Source organism: Amblyomma mixtum, chromosome 7 (genome assembly GCF_055824585.1).
Source record: "Amblyomma mixtum isolate Tamu chromosome 7, ASM5582458v1, whole genome shotgun sequence".
Taxonomy (NCBI): Eukaryota; Metazoa; Arthropoda; class Arachnida; order Ixodida; family Ixodidae; genus Amblyomma; species Amblyomma mixtum.
The window spans coordinates 143,677,594-143,704,585 of NC_143018.1; the positions used below are offsets into that span (position 1 = coordinate 143,677,594).

The 26,992-nt window shown below is 53.0% G+C and overlaps 1 protein-coding gene across 2 annotated transcripts; it reads left to right on the forward strand.

Moving 5' to 3' along the window:
- Nucleotides 1-229: 229 nt before the first annotated feature.
- Nucleotides 230-26,776, forward strand: LOC149337766 (uncharacterized). 2 transcript variants are annotated; one of them, XM_089553510.1, is made up of 3 exons: nucleotides 230-912; nucleotides 17,599-17,677; nucleotides 26,373-26,776. In XM_089553510.1, exons 2-3 carry the CDS (start codon nucleotides 17,632-17,634, stop codon nucleotides 26,693-26,695), a joined length of 369 nt encoding a protein of 122 aa, XP_089409636.1. In that variant the 5' UTR covers nucleotides 230-912; nucleotides 17,599-17,631; the 3' UTR covers nucleotides 26,696-26,776. The 2 variants fall into 2 exon arrangements, with proteins under 2 accessions (XP_089409636.1, XP_089409637.1); XM_089553511.1 differs by lacking the exon at nucleotides 17,599-17,677 and having other exon boundaries at nucleotides 625-912.
- Nucleotides 26,777-26,992: the final 216 nt, after the last annotated feature.

Genomic DNA, 26,992 nt, shown 5'->3' on the forward strand with positions numbered 1-26,992 from the left:
AGGCGGCCCTGCTTGGCTGCTCGGACCTTCAGGCCCAAAAGGCTTTGGTCAAGAGGGCTAAGCTGGCGGCTTCGACCAATGGGGTCCCGGAATAGGGACTCCACCCATTGCGGGGCTCTTTAAGAAAGCCTCACCTCTTTTATTAAATAAAGGCTTTTCATCATCATCGGCGGACGCGGTGGTTGCGACGCGCGTCTTTTCTTTTCTTTTCTCCCATCTTATCCTTTAAGTCTCCTCTGTCTGCACGTGGCAGCGGTGTTGGCTCGGCTTGAGCCAGTTGGCAGGCCCGTGCAATTTTCTTTTCATCCTTCTCTCAGTCGCAATTACAAGAAACTCGTAGAAGCAGCCGTGGGTCAAGTTCGTGCGGATTTGTGCTTGCATCCCCCGTTTTGCGTAGAAATTTAGATGCATCCGGAGTTTTGTATACGACAGCTCGTCAATACAATATATCAGTTAGAACCCTGTAGACTAACACAAGCCACCACCCGAAAGACTTTTATTTCTTAATGTTTCCGGGATTTTTCGCTCACGGCCAGCGCACCCGACGCTGACACCGGCTTTTCTGCGACACGGGTGCCCTTAATGTTAAAGGAAATTTACACCATCGAAAAGCGGCCGCCATGTCTGGCGCCCTGACCCGGCACCCCCTTGATTAAGCACTAAGCCACCGCGGTTCTCGCTGACGCGAATAGAAAGACAGGGAGAGATGCGAGGAGGTGATTACCTACCTTTGCCGTTGCCATAGCAACGCCATGCATGCGAAGAGCGAGAGCGCTGAACGCGACGCTGTGACGCCACTTTGAAAGACTCCGTCGACCTCATCAATTGTCCAGCGGCGGAGGAGGAGAACTCGTTACGTTTCTGTCAAGCGAAGACGACTGCAGTGCAAGCGAAAACTGCAGGCAATGAGCGGTGAGGTTTTCCTCTGGTTTAAACGCGTAACTCTGTGTGAGCGATTTACCGTGCTAAAATGCATAGAGCGAGCAACGCTCCCGCAAGCGGAAATCGTGGTTTTATAATTTCTTGCATATTAATAAACGCCGGTTCCTGGAAGCTGTTACGAATTATGGTGCCCAAATGCACTGACCTAGAACGCGGTTCTGGTTAGGCACTACTCTTCCGCGTATTGCATAGAGGTTGTACAGTGCCCTTTCGGCGATCGAGCTGCGCGAGCCATATGTTTGGCACCGACATTAGCCTCAATATTTGGTCGGCTTCGTCACCGAGTGCAGGTGTCACGATGGAGTGGTTCGCCGGACCGGCGTTGCATCTTATAGAGCGAGTGAAAGATTCTGCTGTCAGCACATTTCTCGGTAGGTCATTACGGTAGGGTGCCGTCAGCGCGGCTTCTTCCTCCGACCTAGGCATCGCGTTCGGATGTTTTGCTTTCGCGCGCATCCGAAGGCTACTGTCTAACTGCTATTGCATTCAAGATCTGGCAATCACTATCAATAACCAGCCAACGTAGGAGGGGTGGGAGGCAGCTCTGACCAGCTCGGACGAAACTTTGTCAAAAAGAACTCATGGAAAAAGCGCGGATAGCAGCCTACGCCAATGGGGTTCCGGACTGAGAGCTCCACCCGCCGCTACAACCTCCTAAAAATTTCATTAAAATATTTTCATCATCATCATCAAGATCTGGAAGGCACAGCGGTTCGAACGCAACGCTACAACGCGTGCTGGAACTCGGCTGGTTCGCGGGTTGTGACGAGCACATGCAAAATTAGGTGTTTTTGAGGAAAGGAAATGGCGCAGTAACTGTCTCTCTCCGCGGTGGACATAGCCGCAGCGTCATGAAAGAGGGAAGGTGGTATTGAGAAGAGAGAAAGGTGTCATAATGGAGGGCTCCGGTACACGACCGATGATGATGAAATTTGCGGTCTAGAGTTTTAAAGCGATAGCGTTACGGGCCTCGTGTCGCAGAAAATCCGGTGTCGGCGTCGGGGGCGTTGGCCCTGAGCGAAAAATCCCACATGCATTTATTAATAAATAAAACGGAGTACGAAATTGGTCGAGGTGGGGAATCGAACCAGGGCCGCCGGAGTGCGAGAAGAGTGCGCTAACCACTCCGCCATGCCAGCTCGATGGTTTGGAATGAACATCGGCGCTGTCTAGTGAATACGGTATCTTATTTCACTCCCATCTTCCACCCGGCGCGGTGCTCAATGGTAACGGCGCTCGGCTTCTGGCCCGAAAGACGCGGGTTGGATTCCGGCCGCGGCGGCCGAATTTCGGTGGAGGCAAAATTCTAGAGGCCCGTGTGCTATGCCATGTCAGTGCACGTTAAAGAACCTCAGGTGGTCGAAATTTCCGGAGCCTTTCACTACGGTGTCCGTCATAGCCTGAGCCGCTCTGGTACGTTAAACCCCAATAAATAAATAAATAAATCATGCCCATCTTCCTTCCATGAAGGCACGGTTTAGGCGTCCACCGAGATATGTGAGACAGATGCTGCGCCATTTCCTTTCCTAAAAAAGATGACCTGTAGTATCTTCTATCCTCGTGTCGTCTTTTTTTGCGCATAACCTTTCTTGGCGGCATTCCCTCTAAATTTATTCTTTTTGTAAAATAAATATTTTGTGGGAAAAATTACTGACGATTACGTTACTTCCTAATGCGAAATTTGAGCGCAGCAAATAAGCTGTTTCACCTTTTCGATAGATTGAGGCAAAGAAATCGAGCAACACACGTATGCGCTATCACAGAATTTTTTTTTATTTTTCACACGTATTCCTTTAACAAAGACTCCACTAACAGTTCTTGACAGTCATGAAGGAAGCTTTGTGGTCGGAGAAATAGACTGATATATGTTCGACTTGGTACACCAATGCTTGATTCTCAAAGACGAGATCTATACAAGTGCCTCGCGAGGTTGTCACCGCCGTGGGACGCGTTACAAGCGAGAGGAACGGGATGTTCTCCCGCATAAGTGTTAGGAAATTGCTGTTTGTCTTTATGTCAACATTAAAGTCCCCCACTACTAACATCGGTGTGGATCGATGGACGGTTAATGCGAGTTGCAGGAAGTGCACGACGTCTTTCGTGAGTGCGGTAGGGGCGAAGTAGGCAGCTACTACCAGCAAGCCGTTGGGCAACTTTGCGGCGCACAGTTCGCCAACTTCATGTGACGTGCCAAACATTTCGACTGGTATTGCAGAGAGACCTGTGCGCAAGTAGATAGCGACTCCCGCCGCTCTGTTGTGGTCTCTGCGAGCACCACAGCAGTATAGGAAATCTATGATTTCGAGAGGCTCTTCGGGATCCATCTAGGTTTCAGCAAAGCAAAGTACAGAGGAATGGCGCAGAATGTGATCGTGGTGTACGTCCTTGGCATGTGCGGCAAGGGAGCGTACGTTAAGAATGTGGTTGTGAATGATGAATCAAGTGCTGCCAGCGAATGACGCGTCCATTGCCTGTCTGCGTGTGTTACTGATGTGTGGTTAACATGTCAAGCTTCGCCTGTAAGAGTGGAACGCGACAGCGTCTTGCAACGCTGCCAGGAGTCCACAGAACGCCATCGCCAATTCGGCTGTACGCCTTGCTGGACGCTAAATTTATTTTTTGAGGAAAGGAAATGTATCTCTCTCGCATATCTGGGTGGACACCTGCACCTCGCCGTAAGGGAAAGGGGGAAGATGGGAGTGAACGAAGACGCCGTATTAGCTAGACGCGCCTTTGTTCATTCCAAACCATTCAGCTGGCATTACGGAGTGGCTAGCGTGCTCGTATCGCACTCCGGAGACCCTGGTTCGATTCCCCAACTCGACCAATTTCGTTCTCGGTTTTATTGATTTATGCGGTCTAACTAGAAAGGTTAATTAGGCTATTTCATATTTATATTATTTATTTCTATCCATCGTGTTCTGTCATTAACCTGTCAATTGTTGGAACTGTCTAGGATGTTCGCCACAACGTATATGAAACGAGCAACGTCTTACTCAGTGGGGAAGTGCGTGGTGGTGGAGGGAACGCGGCTTCGTACTTATGTTTTTTTTCAGCAGCGTCTCCTTCCGCGGACGCTGTTGTCGCTGCGGCGCGCGTCTTTCTTTTCTTCTGACCTCTTCATTCTCCTCTATATAAATTAGGCTAATTGATTAATTAAGCAATTAACTAAACTCAGTCCAACTTAGTTGCAGCATCACTATACGATCCCTTTGATTGGTTGCATGGTTACTAGCCAAAGTAAAATTGGCCCCATTTGAAATTCGCGCACTGTGACGTCACGAGCATTTCGACCAATTGAAAAGCGTGACATTGGGGGCGGAGCTGGTTACGAGGCCGACGCCGACGCCGACGCGAAACCCAGGAACGGACGCCAAAGAGCTGCGCTCTAAAAAAAATTCAGGGGGGCACTTTGTGCACCTAAAGCGCGGTGAGGCGGAAGTCTTAAGCGCAGTTTTGCTGCTTGTGTCAGTGATGTGTGTTTAAGATGTTAAGCTTCGCCTCTAAGAGTGGAACGCGACAGCGTCTTGCAACGCTGTCAGGGAGTCCACAGAACGCCATCGCCCATTCGGCCGTATGTCATGCTTGACGGTAAATTGGTTTTTGAGGAAAAGAAATGGATATATCTCCCATATTTCGATGGACACCTCATCCTCGCCGTAAGGGAAAGGAGGAGGGTGGGAGTGAACAAAGACGCCCTATTAGCTAGAGGCGCCTTTGTTCATTCCAAACCATCGAGCTGGCATGGCGAAGTGGTTAGCGTGTTTGTCTCGCACTCCAGAGACCTTGGTTCGATTCCCCAACTCGACCAATTTCCTACAGCGTTTTATTAAGGCCTTTAATGCCTTATACTGTCGTGACCAAGACGTGTTAGCAAATGTGTCCGCGTTTCGGATGCATGCCTTATATGGGCATATGCCAATCAAAATTACGAGGAACTTTAGCGGCTAAAGTGGTGAAAGGCGAAAGCTTGAGTGCTGTATTCTGCTACGCGGTTGTTCACATTACATTCTGTTGGTGCATAAATTAACAGGCAATTAATGACGCTTAATCTTTGCCTTTAGGAGTGGAACGCGACAGCATGTTGTAGCGCTGCCAGGCAGTCTACGGAACGCCACCACCCGTTCGAGCGATGCGTTGCCCTTTGAATGCAACGCTTTTTGCTCGTCGGAAAATTGGCTTTTGAGGAAAGGTAATATATCTGTCTCGCATACCTTGGTGGACACCTGAACCTCGCAGTAACGGAAAGGGAGGAAGATGGGAGTGAACGAAGACACCGTATTGACTAGACGCGCCTTTGTTCATTCCAAACCATAGAGCTGGCGTGGCGGAGTGGTAGCGTGCTCGTCTCGCACTCCGGAGACCGGGGTTCGATTCCGGAGCTCGGCCAATTTCCTACTCAGTTTTATTTATTTATCTGGTCTGAGTAGAAAGGTTAATTAGGCTAATTGGTTAAGTAAGTCCCACTAACTTGGAGCATCACTATACGATCCCTTTAAATGGTTGCGTGGTTAGTAGCCAAAGTACAATTGGCTTCGTTTGAAATCCGCGCACTGTGACGTCACGACCATTTCGACCAATTGAAAAGCGTGACATTTCTGTCGACAACTTCTGCTTACAACGATGAGGCATTAAATGCTTCCGCCTTAATAGCCAATGGATACTTAATCGGGAGTAATCAAAATACATCGGAACATGATATGGATTTCATGATTATATAATTGTACTTAATGACCAAATGACTAATTGGTAATTAGTGGAGAAGTGGCTTGTGGGACTGTGTACTGCGCCTTCATCATAACTAACAGTAATTAATTAGTGTACTAGTTAAGGTCACGTTAACTATCACTTATCATACATTAACTAGTATCACGAAATGTGCAAGTCATGTTTAACTATCATTAACCTTCATTAGTAGGTTGTCGCTTCTAGGCGTTTCATAGACATTGTGTCGAATATTCTAGACAGTTCCATCCCTTGACAGGTGAGTGACAGGACATGATGGATGGCATTACAACAATGGTAAAGACTAACTAGACTAATTAACTTTTCTAGTTAGACCACATAAAAAATTCAGAGGGCACTTAGGCTCTCTAAAGGGCTGCAAGGCGAAAGCGTTTCCTGGCGCACTGTTGTCTTTGTTTACTTTTTATTTTTCAGATTTTCTTTATTTTTGTTCATTTTCTTGTTGTTATTGTTTTATTTTCATTTTCATATCTTATTTTATTGTTTTTATTTTTGGTTTGGTTTTGGTTTTGTGGGGTTTAACGTCCCAAAGCGACTAAGGCTATGAGAGACGCCGTAGTGAAGGGCTCCGGAAATTTCGACCACCTGGGGTTCTTTAACGTGCACTGACATCGCACAATTTTTGTTTATTTTCTTATTTTTATTTTCCTTTTCCTGACTTTATTCTTTTTATTTATGACACCTATGCATTCACTAGATGCGCCTTTATTCATGCTGGAACCTTGAGCCTTCGTGGCGGAGTGGTAGCGTCTCCTCTTCAAGTGCCAAAGGCACTGGTTCGATTCCCACCCTCGGCGCAGTTTCTTTTTAAGCAGTGACGCCGAAAGGCGGACAAATCTGCCGACACGTCTGTCGACAAGGCTGCCGATGCGCCTGTCGACATTCCTGCCGACACGTCTGTCGACATTCCTGCCGACACGTCTGACGACACTCCTGCCGACGCGTCTGTCGACATTCCTGCCGACGCGTCTGCTAACGACAGTATGAGGCATTAAAGGCTTTCGTCTTAATAAATAAAACCGAGTACGAAATTGGTCGAGCTGGGGAATCGAACCTTGGTTTCCGGAGTGCGGGTGTTGGACGAACACGCTAACCACTCCGCCATGCCAGCTCGATTCTTTACAATGAACAGAGAGGCGTCTGGCTAACACGGAGTCTTCCTTCTCTCCCATTTTCCTCCCATCCCTTACGGCGTGGTTCAGGAGTCCACCGAGATGTGTGAGAGAGACACATTTTCTTTCCTCAAAAAACCACTTTATCGTCGAGCAAGGCTTAGAGCCGAATGGGCGATGGCGTTCTGTGGACTCCCTGGCAGCGTTGCAAGACGCTGTCGCGTTCCACTCAGAGCCTAAGGTTAACATCTTAACCACACATCAGTGACAGAGGCAACAACACTGCGCTTAATGCTTTTGCCTCACTGGACTTTAGATGAACAAAGTGCCCCCCTGAATTTTTTTTTGCGAAAGCAATACTACGCTAATGAACGGCCTTCTTAGCGGCCGCCGGTAGCCAAATTTGACCTATAGAATGACGTCTGACGTCGTCCCGCAGCGATGGCCGGTAGCCACGCGTGACATTTAGAATGACCTATGACGTCATGCCATGCCTAGTAACGTCATAACGTGACGTCATACAAAGGTGAGAGATGGGCTACCAAGTCGAGTCGTCGCGCAGCGTTGGCCGGAAGCCACGCGTGACCTGTAGACGCGGCGCACTGCGATCCTTCTTTAGACGCGGCGCGCCGCGTTCCTTCCGTTAGAGGCGCCGCGCTCGCTTTCGCAACCCACCAGGCTTAACCAAAGCTAAGCTCCCGCTAATTTTTTATTTATGTGGTCTGAGTAGAAAGATTAATTAGGCTGATTGGTGTTTGCTATTGCTCTAATGCCATCCATCATGTTCTATCACTGACCTGTCAAGTGATCGAACTCTCTATAATGTTCGACACAATAGATATAAAACGTCTAACTATTAATGGTGGTTAACAATAGTTAAGAATGACTTGCACATTTCGTGATACTAGTTAACGTATGGTTAGCGATAGTTCACGTGACCTTAACTAGTACACTTAGTGTTAGTTATGGTACAGGCGCAGTACAGTCCCACAAGTGACTTCTTGACTACTACTGATTACCAATTAGTCATTTGGTCATTTAGTACCATTATATAATCATGAAATCCACATCATGTTCAGATGTCTCTCGATTACACCCGATTAAGTATCGATTGGCTATTGATTGACATATGCCCATATAAGGTATGCATCCGAAACGCGGACACACATCCTAACCCGTCTTGGTCACGACAGCAGGACGCATTAAAGGCTTCTGCCTTAAAACCAATTTACCGACGAGCAGGGCGTACAACCGAACGGGCGATTGCGTTCTGTAGGCTTCCTGGCAGCGTTGCAAGACGCTGTCGCGTTCCACTCTTGGAGGCGACGCTTAAGCGTTCTGCAAATTTTAGGATCGGTAAGTTGACACCGAGGCGTCGTGTGGCCGTATTTTGTTGTCATGCATATAAACACCGAGTGCGGGCGGTGAACAGGCCTTTACGCATTCATTCAATTTCTCTGCCGCCGCCGTCCCGGATGGCAACGAATTCTCGACACTGCGGCGCTGGCTGTAATGCTAGTGCGTCTCAGAGCGGGCCGACCACACCGCGCGCCCGATGACCGCCCTTGGTGCGGCGTTCACTTGGCGCTTCATCGAACGCTGGACCACGCTTTAGAAGTGTGGCAGCAGCGACCGTGCCTCCCGCACGACGACGCAGAGCGTCCGAGAAGCATCTCTAACTGCTGGAAGGCATGGACAAGCCGTCCTGCTTGGGGCCACGAAAGGTGACGCACTGCGCGAAGCACGGCTAGGGTGCCTGGATGCCCGCTCGCCTGCGCCGGCCATCGAGGCACCCTAAGCACGGTGCGCGTGCAGGCTACGTGGCGCCCGGCGCTTTTCCGAGGGCGAAGCAGAGGCTGCTGTCGCTGCGAAAAAGCGTTGCAATCTGGTCATCTCGTGAGGAGGAGGATGATCTTTATTTAATGATAAATATAGAACCTTCCCGGTAGGGCTGTTCTATCCAAGAGCCCTTTGGCCTCACCTCCAGCATAGAGTTACTGTATAAGTACTTGCCTAGAGTTGCGCGTTTGTGTTCCCTTAGGCGCTCACGCCTCTATTGGCTGAACGCGATCACATGGTTGAAAAGCAAACCATGCTTTGCGGAGAAGCGAACTCCATTGCATTGGTTAGCGCTCGACCGTTGCTGACAGTCGATCCATTCGTACATCTACTGTTATCGTTCTTTGCGGCATTTTATTTTGTCCGGCCTTGTGCTCCTGTTCGGTCAAAACGATGTTTTCTTATCAATATTTTCGCTATTTGATCACAAGTGCTCGCTGACTGTTAAAAAAATCTGTGCCTCCCCTGTAACCGAGAGTAGGGTAAGCATGAAATGCAGAACGATGCAGAAGCGTACGCGGACATGACGAGACGCAGGCCTGACAAGAATGTATACGCAGCGCATTCGAAACTGTCTGAAGTGCGTAGAGGCGAAAGCGTTTTCCGCACCACTTTGCCGATGTGACACTGGTGCCGTCACCACTCGGTTACGTCACACATAATTGATGACGAAGTAATGACAAATTACTAATTGGTGACTAATTTCTGATTAATGACAAAATACGAATTAACCTGTAATTAATGACGCTTAAGCTCCGCCTTTAGGAGTGGAACGCGACAGCGTGTTGTAGCGCTGCCAGGCAGTCCACGGAACGCCACCGCCCGTTCGGCGCGATGCCCTTCGAACGCGACGCTTTTTGAGGAAAGGAAATGGCGCAGTAATTCTCTGTCATATCGGTGGACACCCGAATCGCGCCGTAAAGGAAGGGAGGAACGCCACCACCTGTACGGCACGATGCCTTGCCTCTTCTCCCCCGGGCCCCTGTGCGCCTGCGCGGCTTTGTTTCTATGCGCGAAGCCCCTAAGAGATCACGTATGACAACGAAGTGTATCGTGGCATTTATGTGCTTTTTGCACGCGTTATTAGAAATCGGAAATTATAATTCCGTGCATTATCAAACGCACAGCGACTGATATCTTGATAAACATTGAGAAGGCACTCGCAGCAGTTATTTTTTGTGACTCCTTTAGAGACCAACCGGCGCTTGCATGCCGGTCGCGTAGGAGGGCTTAGAGAGTGTCGTTAAATCTCGTTAAGTCTCGTACGGCGCCCGGATGTTCTCGTTTCAGAGCCCGGATGACTGGAATTCAGTGCCCGGATGGCTGGAATTCAGTGCTCGGATGATGGCTCTCGGTCTCGGCGTGACGTCACCACACTGCCGACAACGGGGGCTAAAAGCATTTCATGCTTAAAATTGGCGGGGGCTTAGCTTTGGTTAAGCCTGGTAGGTTGCGAAAGCGAGCGCAGCACCTCTAACGAAAGGAACGCGGCGCGTCGCGTCTAATGGTATCTTCTGCTGACACGCACTACCTCCTTGCCGATGCGCAGGAAGTGACGTCAAATACTACACGAGTGGGACGTCCCCTTGCACATCAGCTGAACGTGCGAAACACTCGCAGAGTGCCGTTGCTCTTTCTGCCGTCTGCTAACCGAGGCCTCCGAGACCCTCGATAATCTCAGAGGCTATTCCTATGAGACGCCGACGCCAACGAGCGCAGTCAACAGTTTGTATAATAAGCAACAGCCTCTTCAGAACAGTGCAGTATCGGCTTGTAACAGGCGTTGATAGAATCGGCGGGAAACGCGGGACCCACGAGCCTGCTCGTGAGATACTGCAATTAATTATGGGGGCTCAATTTCGTTAGACACCAGACCAAGGCGTTATGCTTGCCGGTTTCGATGCATAGGCCATTAGAGCTTCAGCTAGAGGGACTTCCGAAAATATCAGCAGGTGATTCTCAATCCCCTAAGCGCCCCACATTGTCGCTGTATTGATATCCTTTAACCTGCGCATACGTTGGCAAAAAGTACGATGTGTAATGTGGAAACTCGCACAGTTATTGAGGTCGGGCACAGTCCTTGTCCCAGCAGTGCTGCTCAGCAGGCCGGCGTTCGCAAGCGCGCACCCGAGCTTCGTCAGCTTCGTCTTCTGTCTTCTTCGGTCATCTTCCTCTCCTTCGGCAGCGCTAGCCGCTGAGGCAGCAAACCCCAATTCTCTTTATTACAATACCCCCGGGGTGAAAAGGCGCCATCCTGGCGGCCTAAGGGCACGAGACGAGAGCTGGGTCGTAGTAAGGCTTCAGGCGGTCTAAGTGCACGATTTCACGGCCGCGGCGGCGATGGTCCGACGAAGGCGTGATGGGCTCCACAAGATAATTAACTGGCGATGTCTGCTGAACAACGCGATAGGGGCCCTGGTATTTGCTCAGCAGTTTTGTAGACTGTCCTGGGCTGGAGGAGGGCACCCAAAGCCAAACCAGGGAGTCCGGAAGATAATGCGGCGGCAGACCGGGAGAAGCGGCGCGGGAGCTGTTCTGACGGTGCTGGTCGTGTGAAGTAAAGGAACGCGCGAGTTGGCGGCATTCTTCGGCATACGCAGCGGCCTGAGAGACGGTTGTAAATTCGGACGAATCGGGGCGGTAAGGGAGTATGGTGTCCATGAGGGAGGAAGGCTCGCGTCCGTACAGAAGAAAATACGGGGAAAAACCAGTAGTGGCTTGCGTTGCAGAGTTGTAGGCGTATGTAACGAAAGGTAGAACGCGGTCCCAGTCTGAGTGATCGGCAGAAATGTACTTGGCCATCATGTCTCCGAGGGTCCGGTTAAAGCGCTCGGTCATACCGTTGGTCTGCGGATGGTACGAAGACGTCGTGCGGTGAACGATATGACACTCCCGAAGGAGGGCTTCCACGACGCCGGACAAGAAGACGCGACCCCGGTCGCTGAGCAATTCCTGAGGCGCACCGTGACGAAGAATGAGGTTCTGAAGTATGAAACCGGCTACGTCAGATGCCGTCGCAGCTGGCAACGAGGCAGTTTCGGCATAGCGCGTGAGATGATCCATGGCGACGATGATCCAGCGGTGCCCCGCGGCAGTGATGGGAAGAGGGCCATAAAGGTCTATTCCAACACGGTCGAATGGCCGGGCGGGACACGGTAAAGGTTGCAGAGGAGCAGGTGAGTGCGGTGGAGGGTTCTTGCGACGCTGACATTCCAGGCAAGAGCGTACGTACTGGCGGACGAAACGGTACATGCCCCGCCAATAATACCGAAGGCGTAGGCGGGTAAAAGTTTTCAGGAGACCGGCATGAGCGCATTGCGGGTCATCGTGGTAACTGGCACAAATGGCGGAGCGGAGATGCCTTGGAATCACGAGCAGCCATTTGCGACCATCGGGGAGGTAGTTCCGACGGTACAGCAGCTGGTCGCGCACGGCAAAGTGATGGGCTTGACGTCGGAGCGCTCGAGAAGGGAGGCGCGCTGAGCTTTTGGCTAGGAAATCCAGAAGAGAAGTAATCCAAGGATCCTTGCGCTGCTCAGAAGCCATATCAATAGTGTCGAGAGAAGGTGTGAGGCCGTAAATAGATGGTGGGTCAGGCTCAGAGGTCACAGGGGAGCGCGAGAGAACGTCGGCGTCGGAGTGTTTACGACCAGAACGATAAATGACCCGAATGTCGTAATCTTGTAAACGCAGAGCCCAACGAGCGAGGCGGCCAGATGGATCTTTGAGTGACGACAGCCAACAAAGGGCATGGTGATCGGTAATGACATCGAACGGGCGCCCGTATAAGTAAGGACGAAATTTTGTGATCGCCCAAATAATCGCCAAACATTCTTTTTCTGTGACGGAATAATTAGTCTCCGCTTTGGTGAGCGCACGGCTGGCGTAAGCAACGACGTACTCATTGAAACCAGGTTTCCGCTGAGCTAGAACGGCACCGAGACCAATGCCGCTGGCGTCTGTGTGCAGTTCTGTTGGCGCGGAAGGGTCGAAATGGCGCAAGATCGGAGGAGAGCTGAGGAGCTGGCGCAGCATTCCAAAAGCCTCGTCGCATGCAGGGGACCAAGCCGACAAGTCGTGGCTACCAGCGAGAAGTTGCGTCAGCGGGGCGATAACGGCAGCAAAATTCTTGATGAAACGGCGAAAGTAGGAGCAAAGGCCAAGAAAGCTTCTGAGTTCTTTCAAAGATGTGGGCTTGGGGAAATCAGCAACTGCGCGGAGCTTGGCAGGATCCGGGAGTACACCATCCTTGGACACGACGTGGCCTAGGATAGTCAGCTGTCGAGCGCCGAAGCGACACTTTTTGAAGTTAAGCTGCAGGCCAGCGTCACTGAGACAGCGAAGAACACTCTCGAGGCGAAGAAGATGAGACGCAAAATTTTGGGAGAAGATGACAACGTCGTCCAAGTAGCAGAGGCATGTCTGCCATTTAAGGCCACGGAGGATGTTGTCCATCATACGCTCAAAAGTGGCAGGCGCGTTGCAGAGACCGAAGGGCATCACATTAAATTCATACAGTCCATCAGGCGTGATGAAAGCTGTTTTCGGGCGATCGACGTCGGCCATCGGCACCTGCCAGTACCCAGAGCGCAGATCCAACGAAGAAAAGTACTCCGCTCCCTACAGGCAATCCAGCGCGTCGTCTATACGAGGCAGGGGGTAGACGTCCTTTCGAGTAATTTTGTTTAGCCGGCGGTAGTCGACGCAGAATCTAATGGATCCGTCCTTTTTCTTGACGAGCACGACCGGAGAAGCCCACGGGCTGTGAGAGGGCTGGATCACGCCGCGATGTAGCATGTCGTTCACCTGTTCATCAATGATGCGGCGCTCGGCGGAGGAGACGCGGTAAGGGCGTTGGCGCAAGGGCCCATGGGTGCCAGTGTCGATATGGTGGCGAACCGCTGCGGCACGACCCAACGGTGCTTGAGGAGAGTCGAAGGATGCGCGGAAGCGCTGCAGCAAAGCGATGAGCTGGGCGCGTTGGTGAGGTGGTAGAGCGGCATCGACAGAACGGGAAAACATATCCGGGGAGGACGGGTCGGCGACGTCGGTGGGAGGAGTGAGGGCGTTGATGTCATGGGCGTCAGCGTCATCAAGGACAGGAGAAGAGTCGTCGAGATCGATGACATCAACCGTGCCAAGCGATTCTCCCCGAAGTAAAGTAGTGGGGAAAGGCAACGGGTTCGCGACGTACAGAGCGCCACAACCACCAGCAAGTGTGAGCACGGCATGAGGGAGCAAGACAGACTTGCGGTGCGCACAAAGAGGTGAGGGTGAATAAAGGACAGTAGCGTCAGAGAGGGCAGCACAAGTCAGCGGCACGAGAACAGAAGAGAAAGGTGGCACGTCGACGTCGTCAGCGGCGAGAATAGGCGCGGCGGTAACAGGGGAGGCGTCCACAAGAGCATCACACAGCGGCGACAAATCAACTTCCGCACGTGCACAGTCAATGATGGCGTGATGCGCGGACAGAAAATCCCACCCGAGGATGATGTCATGAGAGGAGCGGGCGAGAACGAAGAACTCAATGGTGTATGGGAGGCCTTGGATGACGAGGCGGGCAGTGCACGCTGCGATAGGGCGAATGGGGTCAGCGCTGGCGGTGCGAAGCGAAAGGTCAGAAAGCGGCGTCATCACTTTTTTTAATTTGCGGCACAAGTTGCGACTAATGATGGACACGGCAGCACCAGTGTCAATAAGCGCGTCAACAGGAACACCTTCAACGATAACTTCAATAACGTTCATAGGGCTTGAGACGGTCGTTGTCGGCGCAGTTCTTGCCTCCGGAACTGCGGCGCCTAGTTTTCCGCTTGAAGAGGTGGGGACCGGCGGCGCATAGGAGAGAGCGAGCGGCGTCGAGGTGACGGTGACCGATGGCTTCGGTTGTAAGAGTCGGAGCGAGGCGGAGAGGGATTCGGAGGCGGCAGAGGAGAAGAGACAGGGACGGAGGGAAATGAAGCGTCGTACGTTGGCGAGCGCCCGTAGTTGTAAGGACCGGATCCTCGCGTGCGGCACCAGCGGGCCACATGACCAGCGAGACCGCAGGCATAGCATATGGGGCGGTTATCAGGGGTGCGCCACGGATTCACAGGGCGGGGACCGGTGCGAGGCAAAGGATGGTGAGTGCGTGGCAATGCAGGGGCGAGCTGCTGCTGAGGGTAGACGTTGACAGGCGGCGCATAAGTTGGAAGAACCGGCTGAGGTCGTGGCCGGACGACGGCTTCTGCGTATGTCAACGGTGCAGTGACCAGAGTAGGTGAATTAGTGGGCGGCAGGACCTCAGCTACCTGCTCCTGGATTACACGCTGAATCGAAGGCGATAGTGATGGCGTTGTGGCGGGTTGGGAGGTAACCATCGATAACTGACGGGCGACCTCCTCTCGCACAAACTGCTTGATGTGCTGAAGAAGGGTCGGCTGATCGTTAGCAGGACCGCCTACCGCCAAGCTCGAAAGGTTGTCGTCCGTGCAAATGACACGCCGGGTGGCATGACGCTGTTTTCGGAGCTCGTCGTAGCTCTGACACAAAGAGACGACGTCTGAGACGGTTTGAGGATCTTTAGACACGAGCATTTGAAATGCGTCGTCCTCAATCCCTTTCAGAATGTGCTTGATTTTGTCACCCTCGCTCATAGATGGATTGAGCCGTTTACACAAGTCAACAACGTCCTCGATGTAGCTGGTGAAATTCTCGCCATTTTGCTGGGCACGACTGCGCAGACGTTGTTCGGCGCGAAGTTTTCGGACAGCGGGGCGGCCGAAGACGTCAGTCAGGCTGGTTCTGAGAGCCGCCCAGGTAGTAAAATCCGCCTCGTGGTTGCGGAACCACAAGTTGGCGACGTCAGTCAAGTAGAAGATGACGTTCGTGAGCTTAACGACGTCATCCCATTTGTTGTAGGCGCTCACGCGTTCGTAAGAGGCCAGCCAATCTTCTACGTCGGTGTCGTCAGTGCCGCTGAAGACTGTCGGGTCGCGCTGACGGACGGCACCGGAACAGATGACAGCCTGGGCAGGTTGGACCGAGGTGTCGGACGTCGTGGTAGAGCCTGGTATCCTGGGCATCGTGGCGTAGTTCCACGGGGAGAACAAGGAGCACCTCCACCAAGTGTAATGTGGAAACTCGCACAGTTATTGAGGTCGGGCACAGTCCTTGTCCCAGCAGTGCTGCTCAGCAGGCCGGCGTTCGCAAGCGCGCACCCGAGCTTCGTCAGCTTCGTCTTCTGTCTTCTTCGGTCATCTTCCTCTCCTTCGGCAGCGCTAGCCGCTGAGGCAGCAAACCCCAATTCTCTTTATTACAGATGTTATAAAGTGCAGGCATGCCAGATGAACAGCATATGCCGTTCGCTGCAAGAGCTAAGGCAGAACTTGCAAGACTAAAAATATTGACAAACCTTTAATTTCCTCATAGCGGAAGGCATATGGCTCGCCGGCCGGTGGCTGTATGTTTGCAGCGCGAATAAATAAATGAATTGCAGCTGCTTCAACATTTCTTTCAACATTAAACATTTCTTTAAAATGTGCCCACTTGTAATGCTTCGTCCGTTTTTCCTCTTCGTCGTTGCTGCGTCAACCAGCGAGCTTGAACAGCGTCGTGTGCTAGCGCGCGCTGCACGACGGGATTGCACCGTGCTCCACCGTCGGTCTCCGTGTGGCGCGCACACGTGTCGTGCTCGTCGCACCCGAAAGTACGGCACTGCACGAGTGGCATCCAACCGAACGTGGGGCACCGCACTAGTGCGTAGAAAACTCCACGAGTGCCGTCAGCCGAAGACAACATAAAGAAGTAACGCAGTGCGCCGCGTCTACAGGTCACGCGTGGCTACCGACCCCCGCTGCGCGACGACTCGACTTGGTAGCCCCTCTCTCACCCTTGTATGACGTCACGCTATGACGTCACTAGGCATGTCATGACGTCATAGGTTAATCTAAATGTCACGCTTGGCTACCGGCCGCCGCTGCGCGGCGAATCGACTTGGTAGCCCATCTCTCACCCTGGTATGACGTCAGAGGTCCTTCTAAAGGTCAAACATGGCTACCGGCCGCCGCGTTTGTGAGCGTAGTATTGCTTTCGCAATTAGAGGAAACGTTAGTGATTTCTGCCGGCATCCATCCACCACATGGCGAGTATTTCGACCGTAACTCATCGAGATAGGTCTTGGCGTAGCCTACGCTTTGCAGCCTAGCAATTTGTGTCATTCAATGCAATATTAACCTGCCTAGAATAAAGGAGGTTCGGAAGCCAGTATCAAGCGGATTGAGCCTGCACTCTCTCTAACCGTTGCACCAATTCCTTCTGCTGCATGCAAGAGCTGCGGCTTTCTCTCGTAATTTGCATTCTTCGGGGAGGAATATGGCGAACGTATGCGCAACTCTATAGGAAGTATGCTAAGGTAGTATACTCCAGCATAGCCCGGTCAATCACCTTGCGCTGTTCACCAGCTCGTGTGGCCAAGAGGGCAGTCGCCTGAGATGTTGGGGTTGGTGTGTGAATGGGGGGTGGCACACATTTGGGACGTGGAGATGCTCGATGTAATTACAGAGTGGGTCTGTTCGATTTACCGCGCTTGGGCAGCCCGCAGGCTTCCAGAAAATTCTCCCCTGACGGGAAAGCGCATCACGGTCACATGGGTTGCCTGCCACTGGTACTAGCCTGCAGGCAATTACGGCGGCAAGCTCTCCAGAGATAACGGAGGGCAGACGCTCTCCGTAGCTTCTCGTTCTGCTGCGCGTCGTTGCGACGCACGCGTAAACGGCAGAAGTGTGCTCTTTGGGATCAAAAACGACGACTTGAAGTTATTCAAGGCGGCCGCAGAGCGCAGAACAAACAACTGATCGCGGTCGCACGCGTACACATCGGCTCCGACAACGCGAGCGTGTGCCTCCGGTGCACAGTGTGCTGTGTAAGCTTCGAGCAATCCTCAAAAGCATGCAATGAGCAATCCCAATCTAACTTCTTTCAGTCGACACCTCATCGGAGGGAAAAAAGAAATGGAATGACACGCCGTACTCTGGGATTATCGCCTGTTTGTTTACTGCGCGGTAAGTATGATGGGCATGACCGCAGACAATCGACCTTGCATGGCGATTGACTATGCTGCGGTCGTTGCGATTTCTACGTTCGTGAACTGCTTCATGTGGGCTGTAATCAGAAAAGAGTCGTGATACGTTCTGCTCAACTGTAGCCTGTCGCCCTCCTGTTTTTGCTGCCGTAAATATGTGCACGCATAATCTCGACAAAGGCGCATATCAGCTGGTTCAACATTTATCTAGAGCAAGCGGGTGTACTGTAAAAATTTAGCTTCGTATCGTACTTGTTCTGTCCTCTATTCCTTCCCTTCCAGCTCGATTCAGGTGTCCACCGAGATATGGGACAGTACTGCGCGATTTCCTTCCTCAGAAACGAATTTTAATGTGTCAAACCGGAGGCGATGTATGCGAGGGCACTTCTCAAACATTTTAAGCATTTGTGGCAGAAGACCCAAGCATCAAGCTGTACGGCAGTAGGCGACGACAGAATCAGCTCTCGCATCGGCTGCTGTACGTGACATCTGTTTGGCTACATATATGCCTCGAGCAATGTGCCCGTGCAGGCATTTCATAAACGACATGCTTCAATCAATCAAACATTTCTCAAAGCATATCCGCTTTTCCAGTGCGCAGAAAGCAATGAAGACCACGGTCTCGTGTCGCGCTCGACTAATACCTCGCCATACGTTCACCGCATGCATGCATGTGCGCGTTTGAGCGCGTACTCGGAGCTGGAATTAGCGGCCGCTCTCGTGAAAGGCCTAACAATATTGCCACCGTCCGACCAATCAGTGGCGCCGTACCGCGGCCGAACTGTTTAAGCAGGGACTTCCCAACCCTTGGGCATTCGAGGTGATCGAAGATCGTCTTCTTCCTCGCTCGAGCTGCCTGCTGGTTGGCACGCCCACCTCGTCTGATTAGAACCTGGGCTATTTCTTCACCCGTTTGTCGGTGACATATTTGGTGGAGCCGCTGGGTAACGTCCCATGTACTCGGATTGCGAGGACACTCTCGACACCTGTTCTCCACGCGTGGACACAACACCCGTCCACAAAGCGAGCCGCCGTCTGCGAGGCCTACAACCGGAGTTCAGCCAACTGACAGCGCCGGTAAGAGCGGTAAGAGCAATGACCTCAACCGTGGCTAGCCAGACGACTCAGCATTCCGGGAATGCCCCGCCATTCGTCCTTCACGCACCTCGGTCGTTGCCGCTGTTCCACGGGGACAGGTTCGGGGACGTAGAAGACTGGTTGGCCAGCCTTGACCGAGTGGCCGGCTTCAACGAATGGGACGGCGAGCGCAAACTGCGCAATGTCTACTTTGCGCTGCAGGACTCAGGAAAAACATGGTTCGAAAATCACGAAGCCTCCTTTACCACCTGGGAAGCGTTTCGTCGAGAACTCCTAGGGACGTTTACCACCAACGAAAGAAAAGAAAAGGCTGAAATCGCTCTGCACTCGAGGTCCCAGCAGTCCAACGAGAGCGTCGCGATGTTCGTCGAGGACATGACGCGTCTGTTCAATCGGGCCGACTCTGCTATGCAAGAGGCGAAGAAGGTGCGCCACCTAATGCGCGGCGTGAAAGAACAGCTATTTTCCGGACTTGTCCGTGACCCGCCAAGAACAGTGGCCGACTTCACAAGGGAGGCAACGAGTATTGAGCGCTCTCTGCAGGAACGGGGCGCGCACTACGGACGTGAGCATACTGTAGGAGCCGCTTCCCAGTACACGCCTACGTTGCTGCCCGCCGAGGAGCTTCGGGAGCTTGTAAGAAGCGTTGTGCGCGAGGAATTGGCTATACTTCGCTTGGAAGCTCCACAGGCCAGTGTCGCTGCCGTAACGGACGTAGTCCGTGACGAAATCCGGCGAGCTGTGCAGCCGCCCCCAGCTCCACACCCGGCGCCCTCTGTTATGACGTACAGCGAGGCACTACGAAGTCCAGGGCCAGCGATGCAAGCCTTTTCCCCCGTCGTTCCCATGCCAGTGCCATCTCTGCTGTACCCGAGCGCAGCAGTACCATCTGTGCCGCAGGAGTACAGGCCCCGCATGAGCAAAGCGCACGTGTGGCGTACGCCAAACAATCGGCCGCTCTGTTACCACTGCGGGGAGCCCGGCCACATCCTCCGCCACTGCCCCTACCGCAGAATGGGTTTAAGAGGGTTTTCACCTGACGCACCTCGACCGCGCTACGGTGAAAGACCACGGGATATCGAGCTGTACCTGGCTGATAACATGCAGTCCTCGACCCCGCTGCGGCGCCAGTCCAGAGCGCCATCCCCAAGGCGGTTCTCTTCTCCCGGCCGCCCATCGACCTCTGGCCAGTTCAGAGCTGCGTCCCCTCGTCGGGAAAACTGAAGACGGCGTCCTCCGGGGGTAGGGCCGCCGCTACTGGACCGTGTCAAGAGCCTCCATTCCAAGATTCGCCGCGACGCTCGGACCGACGACGACCTGACCCGACGACCTCAACGACGCGCTGCGACCGACTGGTTTCTGCCGAAATTCCGGTACCCGCTGACAACCACGACGTTACTGCACTGGTGGATACCGGCGCCGATTTTTCTGTAATGAGCAGTCGGTTAGCCACGGCCCTGAGGAAGGTACTGACCCCTTGGTCTGGGCCGCAGATTCGGACAGCTGGTGGCCACGTCGTAACTCCGATCGGTGTCTGCACTTCGCGAATCCAGATCCGCGGAGTTACTTTCCCTGGTTGCTTTGCTGTGTTCCCCGAGTGCTCCAAGGACCTCATACTCGGTTTGGATTTTCTTCAAGAGTACGGTGCCGTTATCAATCTACAGGAGCTCATCGTGTCGTTTTCCACCCAAGGCCCTGTCGACGACGATACCGAGCCACGCAGGGCTAAGCTATGCGTCTGTGCCGACCAGGTAGTAATCCCGTGAAGAGCCAGCATGTTTGTTACCGTAGAGTGCGATAACAGCCCCAGCACTCGTGGCATCGCTGAAACCAACATCTCGCTGCTCCTTGGTCGGCAAGTCTGTGTTGCTCGCGGAATTATTGAATTGAACATTGCGCGAACCGAACTTCTGGTGACCAATTTTGGTTCTGAACCTCAGTGTTTGCCTGGCAAAACAGCTATTGCGTATTTTGAAGAACTTTGTGAATTCGCGGGACAGCACGCGTTGTCCGAAATCCCGGCATCAGTGGAGGCACCGACCACTCCCATGAAGACCGACGTCAACCCGAACCTCCCGTCTCATCAGAAACGCCGCCTGGAGAGTATTATTGACTCTTTCCGCGACTGTTTTGCCTCGACCTCTAAAGTTAGGCAGACTCCGCTCACATAGCATCGCATTATTGTTGACGCAAACCAGCGACCGTTATACCAGCCGCCTTATCGGGCCTCTTCGAAGGAACGTGACGCTATTCGCCGACAAGTTCAAGAAATGCTCCCGGACGACGTGATACAGCCGTCGACGAGCCCGTGGGCATCGCCTGTTGTTCTTGTGGCGAAGAAGGATGGCACCCTACGGTTCTGTGTTGATTACAGGCGTCTAAACAAAGTCACCAAACAGGACGTTTATCCTCTGCCGCGGATTGATGACTCCCTGAACAGGCTACGCCACGCCACGTATTTCTCGTCACTAGATTTACGTAGTGGCTATTGGCAGATCGAGGTGGACGAGCGCGACCGGGAAAAGACCGCCTTTATTACACCGGATGGTCTGTACGAATTCCGGGTGCTCCCTTTCGGACTGTGCTCGGCTCCTGCCACCTTCCAGAGAATGGCCGCATTTGTTTTTCCAGTCCCGGACTACTTGCTGGCAGGTCTCGGCTTCCGCTCGGACAGGAAAAGCGTCATGGTCACATGACCTACTTGCCATAGGCATGCCATAGGCTGCTTTCGAACTCGCCGCCAGAGCCGGGCTCCACCTCGGTTACCGTACAAGGACGCTGTCATCTGCTAGCAGACGATGCAAGCCACGGCCACCACGACGCCGAAGCAACGCCGAAGCAACGCCGTGCGCTCGATCATGATACTGAGTCGATTTAAAGACTGTACTGTCAGCTTAGCGTAGGTGCATTACAGAACTCAGCTTCGGAGGTATGCTCGCAGTCGCCGCTACTGCTTGCGGCGAAGTTCGCACAAAGTAGCCCAACTCGTTGCGGATCGGCAGATAGACGAAAGCCTTCGCAAAAATGTTGACAACAAGCTCTATAGCTGCTCCAGTATACGAGTGGTTCACCTGCGATGCTTTCAGGTAAGCGTACAGACAGCATGTCGCAAAACAAGCGAACGAGAACCTCTTGGCGACACGAGCAAACAATATGCGCTCGGAGCTTCGAACGCGCGTTCGTGTGCGGTGGATTTCAAGAAAATAAACGAAGATGCAAGAACAAAAAGTCTTGCGATGGCTCAGAGAGCAGCTACGGAGCTCATTTGAAGGTTTAACGCATGATATCGACCTCCAGGAACACGAAAAGTAATCAAAATGCACACGGAGTCTAACTCAATATGGCTGCCAGCGCGGCGCGCAGCTGTCGTCTGCTGCCTTCTCAGCAGCCCGCGGACTGCCATAGGCTAAAAACGAACGCGTTGCTATGGGGATGCAGGCAGGTGGGCGGAGCTTTCGGGCTGCCCGAGAAAAACAAATACCGGACTCGAGTCCGCAAGTAGTCCCGGACAGTCCGGGACTGAAAAACAAATGCGCCCAATGATGGACACCGTGCTTACCGACCTAAAATGGCAGTCCTGCCTCGTCTACCTGGATGACGTTGTCATCTTCTCCGCTACGTTCGAAGAGCACCTGAGGCGCCTGCGCGCCGTGTTCGCCGCAATTCGTTCGGCCGGTCTTTCCCTCAAGCCCGAAAAGTGTCACTTCGCTTTCCAGGAATTGAAGTTTCTGGGCCACATCGTGAGCGCTAAGGGAGTAAGCCCTGATCCCGATAAGACAGCCGCCGTCGCTGCTTTTCCCATGCCAACCGATAAGCGAAGTGTGCGCCGCTTTCTGGGCCTGTGCGCCTATTATCGGCGTTTTGTGCGGAACTTCTCCCAGATTGCTGAGCCCCTCATCCGCCTCACGAAAGATGCCGAACCGTTCTTCTGGGGCCAGGAGCAACAACAGGCCTTCGAAGACCTCCGCAGTCGTCTGCAAAGTACGCCCATCCTTGGCCACTTCGACGAGTCAGCCGACACTGAACTGTACACAGACGCCAGCAACATCGGACTCGGTGCGGTCCTTGTGCAGTGGCAGGATGCTCTCGAACGCGTAATCGCATACGCAAGCCGCACCTTGTCACGCTCGGAGGCGAACTATTCCACTACTGAAAAAGAATGCCTGGCAATTGTGTGGGCAGTGACCAAATTTGGCCCATATTTATACGGCCACCGATTTCAAGTTGTCAGTGATCACCATTCGCTGTGTTGGCTAGCGAACCTGAAAGATCCCTCGGGGCGGCTTGCACGCTGGAGCCTTCGTCTTCTAGAGTTCGATGTCACCATCGTTTATAAGTCCGGTAGGAAGCACAGTGATGCCGACTGTCGGTCTCGTGCCCCTGTCGAAGACAACCGAGCTTATCCCGACGACGATTCTGTGTTTCTCGGCGCCATCTCCACGTCCGTCCTCACTCAACACCAAAGAGACGACAGTGAACTCCGGCCTCCCACTGAATATCTTGAAGGAAGCGCAGAGTCGCCCCCGCGACTCTTCTCACGTGGTCTGTCGTCATTCTGTTTGCGCGATGGCGTTCTGTACAAGAAAAACTACCGCACGACGGAAGCTGTCTATCTGCTCGTCGTACCTGTGGCTTTGCGCGAAGTCCTGCAGGCGTGCCATGATGACCCATCTTCTGGTCACCTGGGTTTTTCTCGCACTTTGGCGCGGATACGCCAAAAGTACTACTGGCCCAGGGTTGCGGCAGTTGTACAGCGTTACGTCCGAACTTGCCGCGAGTGCCAGCGTCGCAAGACGCCGCCGACTAAGCCAGCCGGACTACTACAGCCCATTGATCCGCCACAAGACCCATTCCACCAAGTCGGCATGGACTTACTCGGCCCCTTTCCGCAGTCCTCGCTAGGTAACCGCTACATTGTGGTGGCCACCGACTACCTCAGCCGGTACTGTGAAACTAAAGCTCTTCCCCGTGGTACCGCTGACGAAATTGCGAACTTTTTCCTTTAAAACATTGTGCTTCGTCATGGTGCCCCCCTCGTTGTTATAACTGACAGGGGAACGGCGTTCACCTCGGCCCTCACACAGGAGGTTATGCGCCTTAGCGGCACGAGTCACCGAAAAACAACCGCTTGCCACCCTCAAACGAACGGACTCACCGAACGGCTCAACAAGACGATCGCCGACATGATCTCCATGTATGTTGGCGCACACCACCGGAACTGGGATGCCATACTCCCTTACGTCACTTTCGCCTATAACACTGCACTACAAGAAACGACGCGTTTCACTCGATTTCGTTTATTGCATGGTCGCGAAGCCACCACCATGCTCGACGCAATGTTGCTTCCAACTAGTACTACCTCAACTGTTGTGGGTGCTGACCACTTCGTTCGTCACGCCGAGGCCGTCCGCCAACTCGCTCGACAGCGCATCCGGCACCAGCAAACCCACGACGCTCGCCGCTATAACCTCCGCCACAGAGCTGTTAGTTACCAGCCCGGCGAACAAGTCTGGGTTTGGAGTCCAATCCGCATGCGTGGACGCTCCGAAAAGCTTCTGCGCCGATATTTCGGCCCCTACGAGGCACTCCGCCAAGTAAGTGAGGTGAACTATGAAGCCCTTCCCCAAGGAACAGTTCGCTCCTCCAGACGGCCGACCTCCGAAGTTGTCCATGTCGCACGGATGAAGCCATACCACGCTCGCTAGCGCTCCAGGCATGTCTACACCTGCCGCCGGACACATGCAGCGTCCATTCTCTTCGTGCCGCCCATTGCTGCGGCACCGAGTCGGTGCCCTTCAGAGAGGGGTAGCAATGCCACCGTCCGACCAATCAGTGGCTCCGTACCGCGGCCGAACTGTTTAAGCAGGGACTTCCCAACCCTTGGGCATTCGAGGTGATCGAAGATCGTCTTCTTCCTCGCTCGAGCTGCCTGATGGTTGGCACGGCCACCTCGTCTGATTAGAACCTGGGCTATTTCTTCACCCGTTTGTCGGTGACAATATAGCATTATCAGCCGGGAACACGAAATTAATAGCAGAAATATTTTGCGAAATAGAACTATGCGATCGCAATATGAAGCGAACATTTGTGCTTGCGAGGTGGTGAGACGATTGAACACGGACACACACACACGCAAGACGAAATATATAAATAGCGAGAGTAACCACCTAAGGTAACATTGCAGGCGACACGCACGATATGCACCATGCTCTAGTCGAAACATGCGAGTGCTTCGCGCTAGGGATCGAATTCAACACATCGCATGAAGAACCGCGGTCCTTTTAGTTCACATAAAAATGGCCGCGCATGCTTCCCGCTACTACAACGCCTCTCCGTCGTCTACTAGTTGCCCGCACGCTGCCAGCACAAAATCGCCCTGGCGAATCTCGCTGCCCGCCGGCAGCCGGAAACCGCCCAGCCAGAGAAAAAAACTACCGTGGGCTCTCTGCTTACGTGCTATGAATCCGAAAGCATTGCGCACTACTGGTGTTTCTGTTGGCGCGTTTGCGTAGCTTAGTTGCGTTGGCCACCAAACCGCACACCAATGGGAGCTCCATGGGTTAATTCCCATCAGTGCAGAATTGTTCATTCTCTACATGACATTCATATATGGCTTCGAGTCATCGTACCACTACCAGAACAGTGGCGCAGCGGTTACGATATGCGCCACTGGACGGGCAGGTGGCTGTTCTTGTCGCAGCCACCCGTACGGATAGTGCGACCCATGTTGCTCTTCTCGCGCAGCTGGCGCGACGTTCCTCCCAACTTACCCGAGTTTCTACCAAGTAACCGAGTTACTGAATAACCCGGGTATGCTCGAGTAAGTGTCCACATTTTCTGTGCACACTTTCTGTTAACGCCACTCATGAGCCAAATAATGCTTACGTATTAAAACAGCGGCGCGGCGTCATCTGTTTTAGCGCAGCTGAAGCGGGTGCTAGGCACCGGCAACTCAAGGTTGTTTGGTAGCCGCACCGCCACGAGCATACGCGACGAGCCCAGCTGGGCTCCAGTAGTATTACTTTCGCAACAAAACGAACGCGTTCTGGTCACCCACCGGAAGTGCGCGGAGCATCCCGAGAAAATCGAGCACTTGGTGCCGCACTCTGGCAGCCCGCAGGCAGCCAGAGGTGGATAATCAGAGTCCCAGTGGGACTCTGATTATGAAGGGAAGTGGCTGGAATATGTGAATGAACAGAGCCGGGTATGGGATTGAGTTTGATGTTTTCGCCAATGTATCCTCCGTAACTGGTGTGTGGAGTGGGGAGGAGGGTATACATGCGGCTCTGCCTGTAGTGCTGTTTGACAGCGTGGTACTCAAGAGGATTGTTTTGGGTGCGTGTTTGTGGGTTGAAGAAGACGTCCACCGGCGCTCGGAAGCTAACGGACGCGCTCATTTCCGGGGATGCCCAGTGCCCCATGTAATGGCGATTTGTTACTGTGGTGTTGATAGCGTAGATAGTATGTGGGCTGAAGATGAAGGAACGGTGCGAGTCAGCGTTCTGCTTGGTAGTCAACTGATGGTCGTGTTGTGTGTGAGCAGGGTGCTGATACGTTCTCTTTCTCCTCATTTCCAGGCGAGAAAAAGAGCCTCAAGAGCGGGTCTCTGCTGCGCCTCGACGCCAGCGAACTGGCGCTGCTCAGCCCCCATCGCTGCCTGCTGTGCGGCAGGGGCTACAAGTGCAGTCGCCAGACGGTCGCGCACCTCAGGAAGGCGCACAAGCGGCCCGAGTCTCTGCGCTGCCGTCGCTGCGGCCGCGAGTTCAATTCGTCGGGGGCCCTGTCGGCACACCGCACGCGGACCCACGGCGACGACCGCTCCCGGAGACCTCGCTGGACGAAGCAGCGGGCCAACCTACTCCCTCGTAACAATAATGGAGGGACGGCGCGCAACGTGTGAAATGCTTGGCGAATATTTCGCCTGTCCAAGCGAGAGTGTGCTCGCTTGTATGCGCTAATAAAGTACTGTTCTTCGAAAGCGCTTTGCGCCCTTGACTGGCACGCATTGAAAGAGATATAGCTGGCTGACTCTTTCTTTCTTCTATTACTCTCAAGGCGGAGTGACATTATGAATGAAAGTTGCAAAAGAAGTACTCTTAGAACCTGAAATGAGAAACGGAGGAGCTAAAGCAATATACAGGTTGTGACTTCCTTTTATGAAGTATTAACGGACGCGTCTTGAAAGGAATAAAACAAA

What these genes read in the sequence shown, in the direction of transcription:
- LOC149337766 (XM_089553510.1), top strand. Translation starts at nt 17,632, where the DNA reads ATGACACGCCGTACTCTGGGATTATCGCCTGTTTGTTTACTGCGCG. An exon ending in GCCTGTTTGTTTACTGCGCG is followed by an intron (nt 17,678 to 26,372) that starts GTAAGTATGATG and finishes CCTCATTTCCAG; the next exon opens with GCGAGAAAAAGAGCCTCAAG.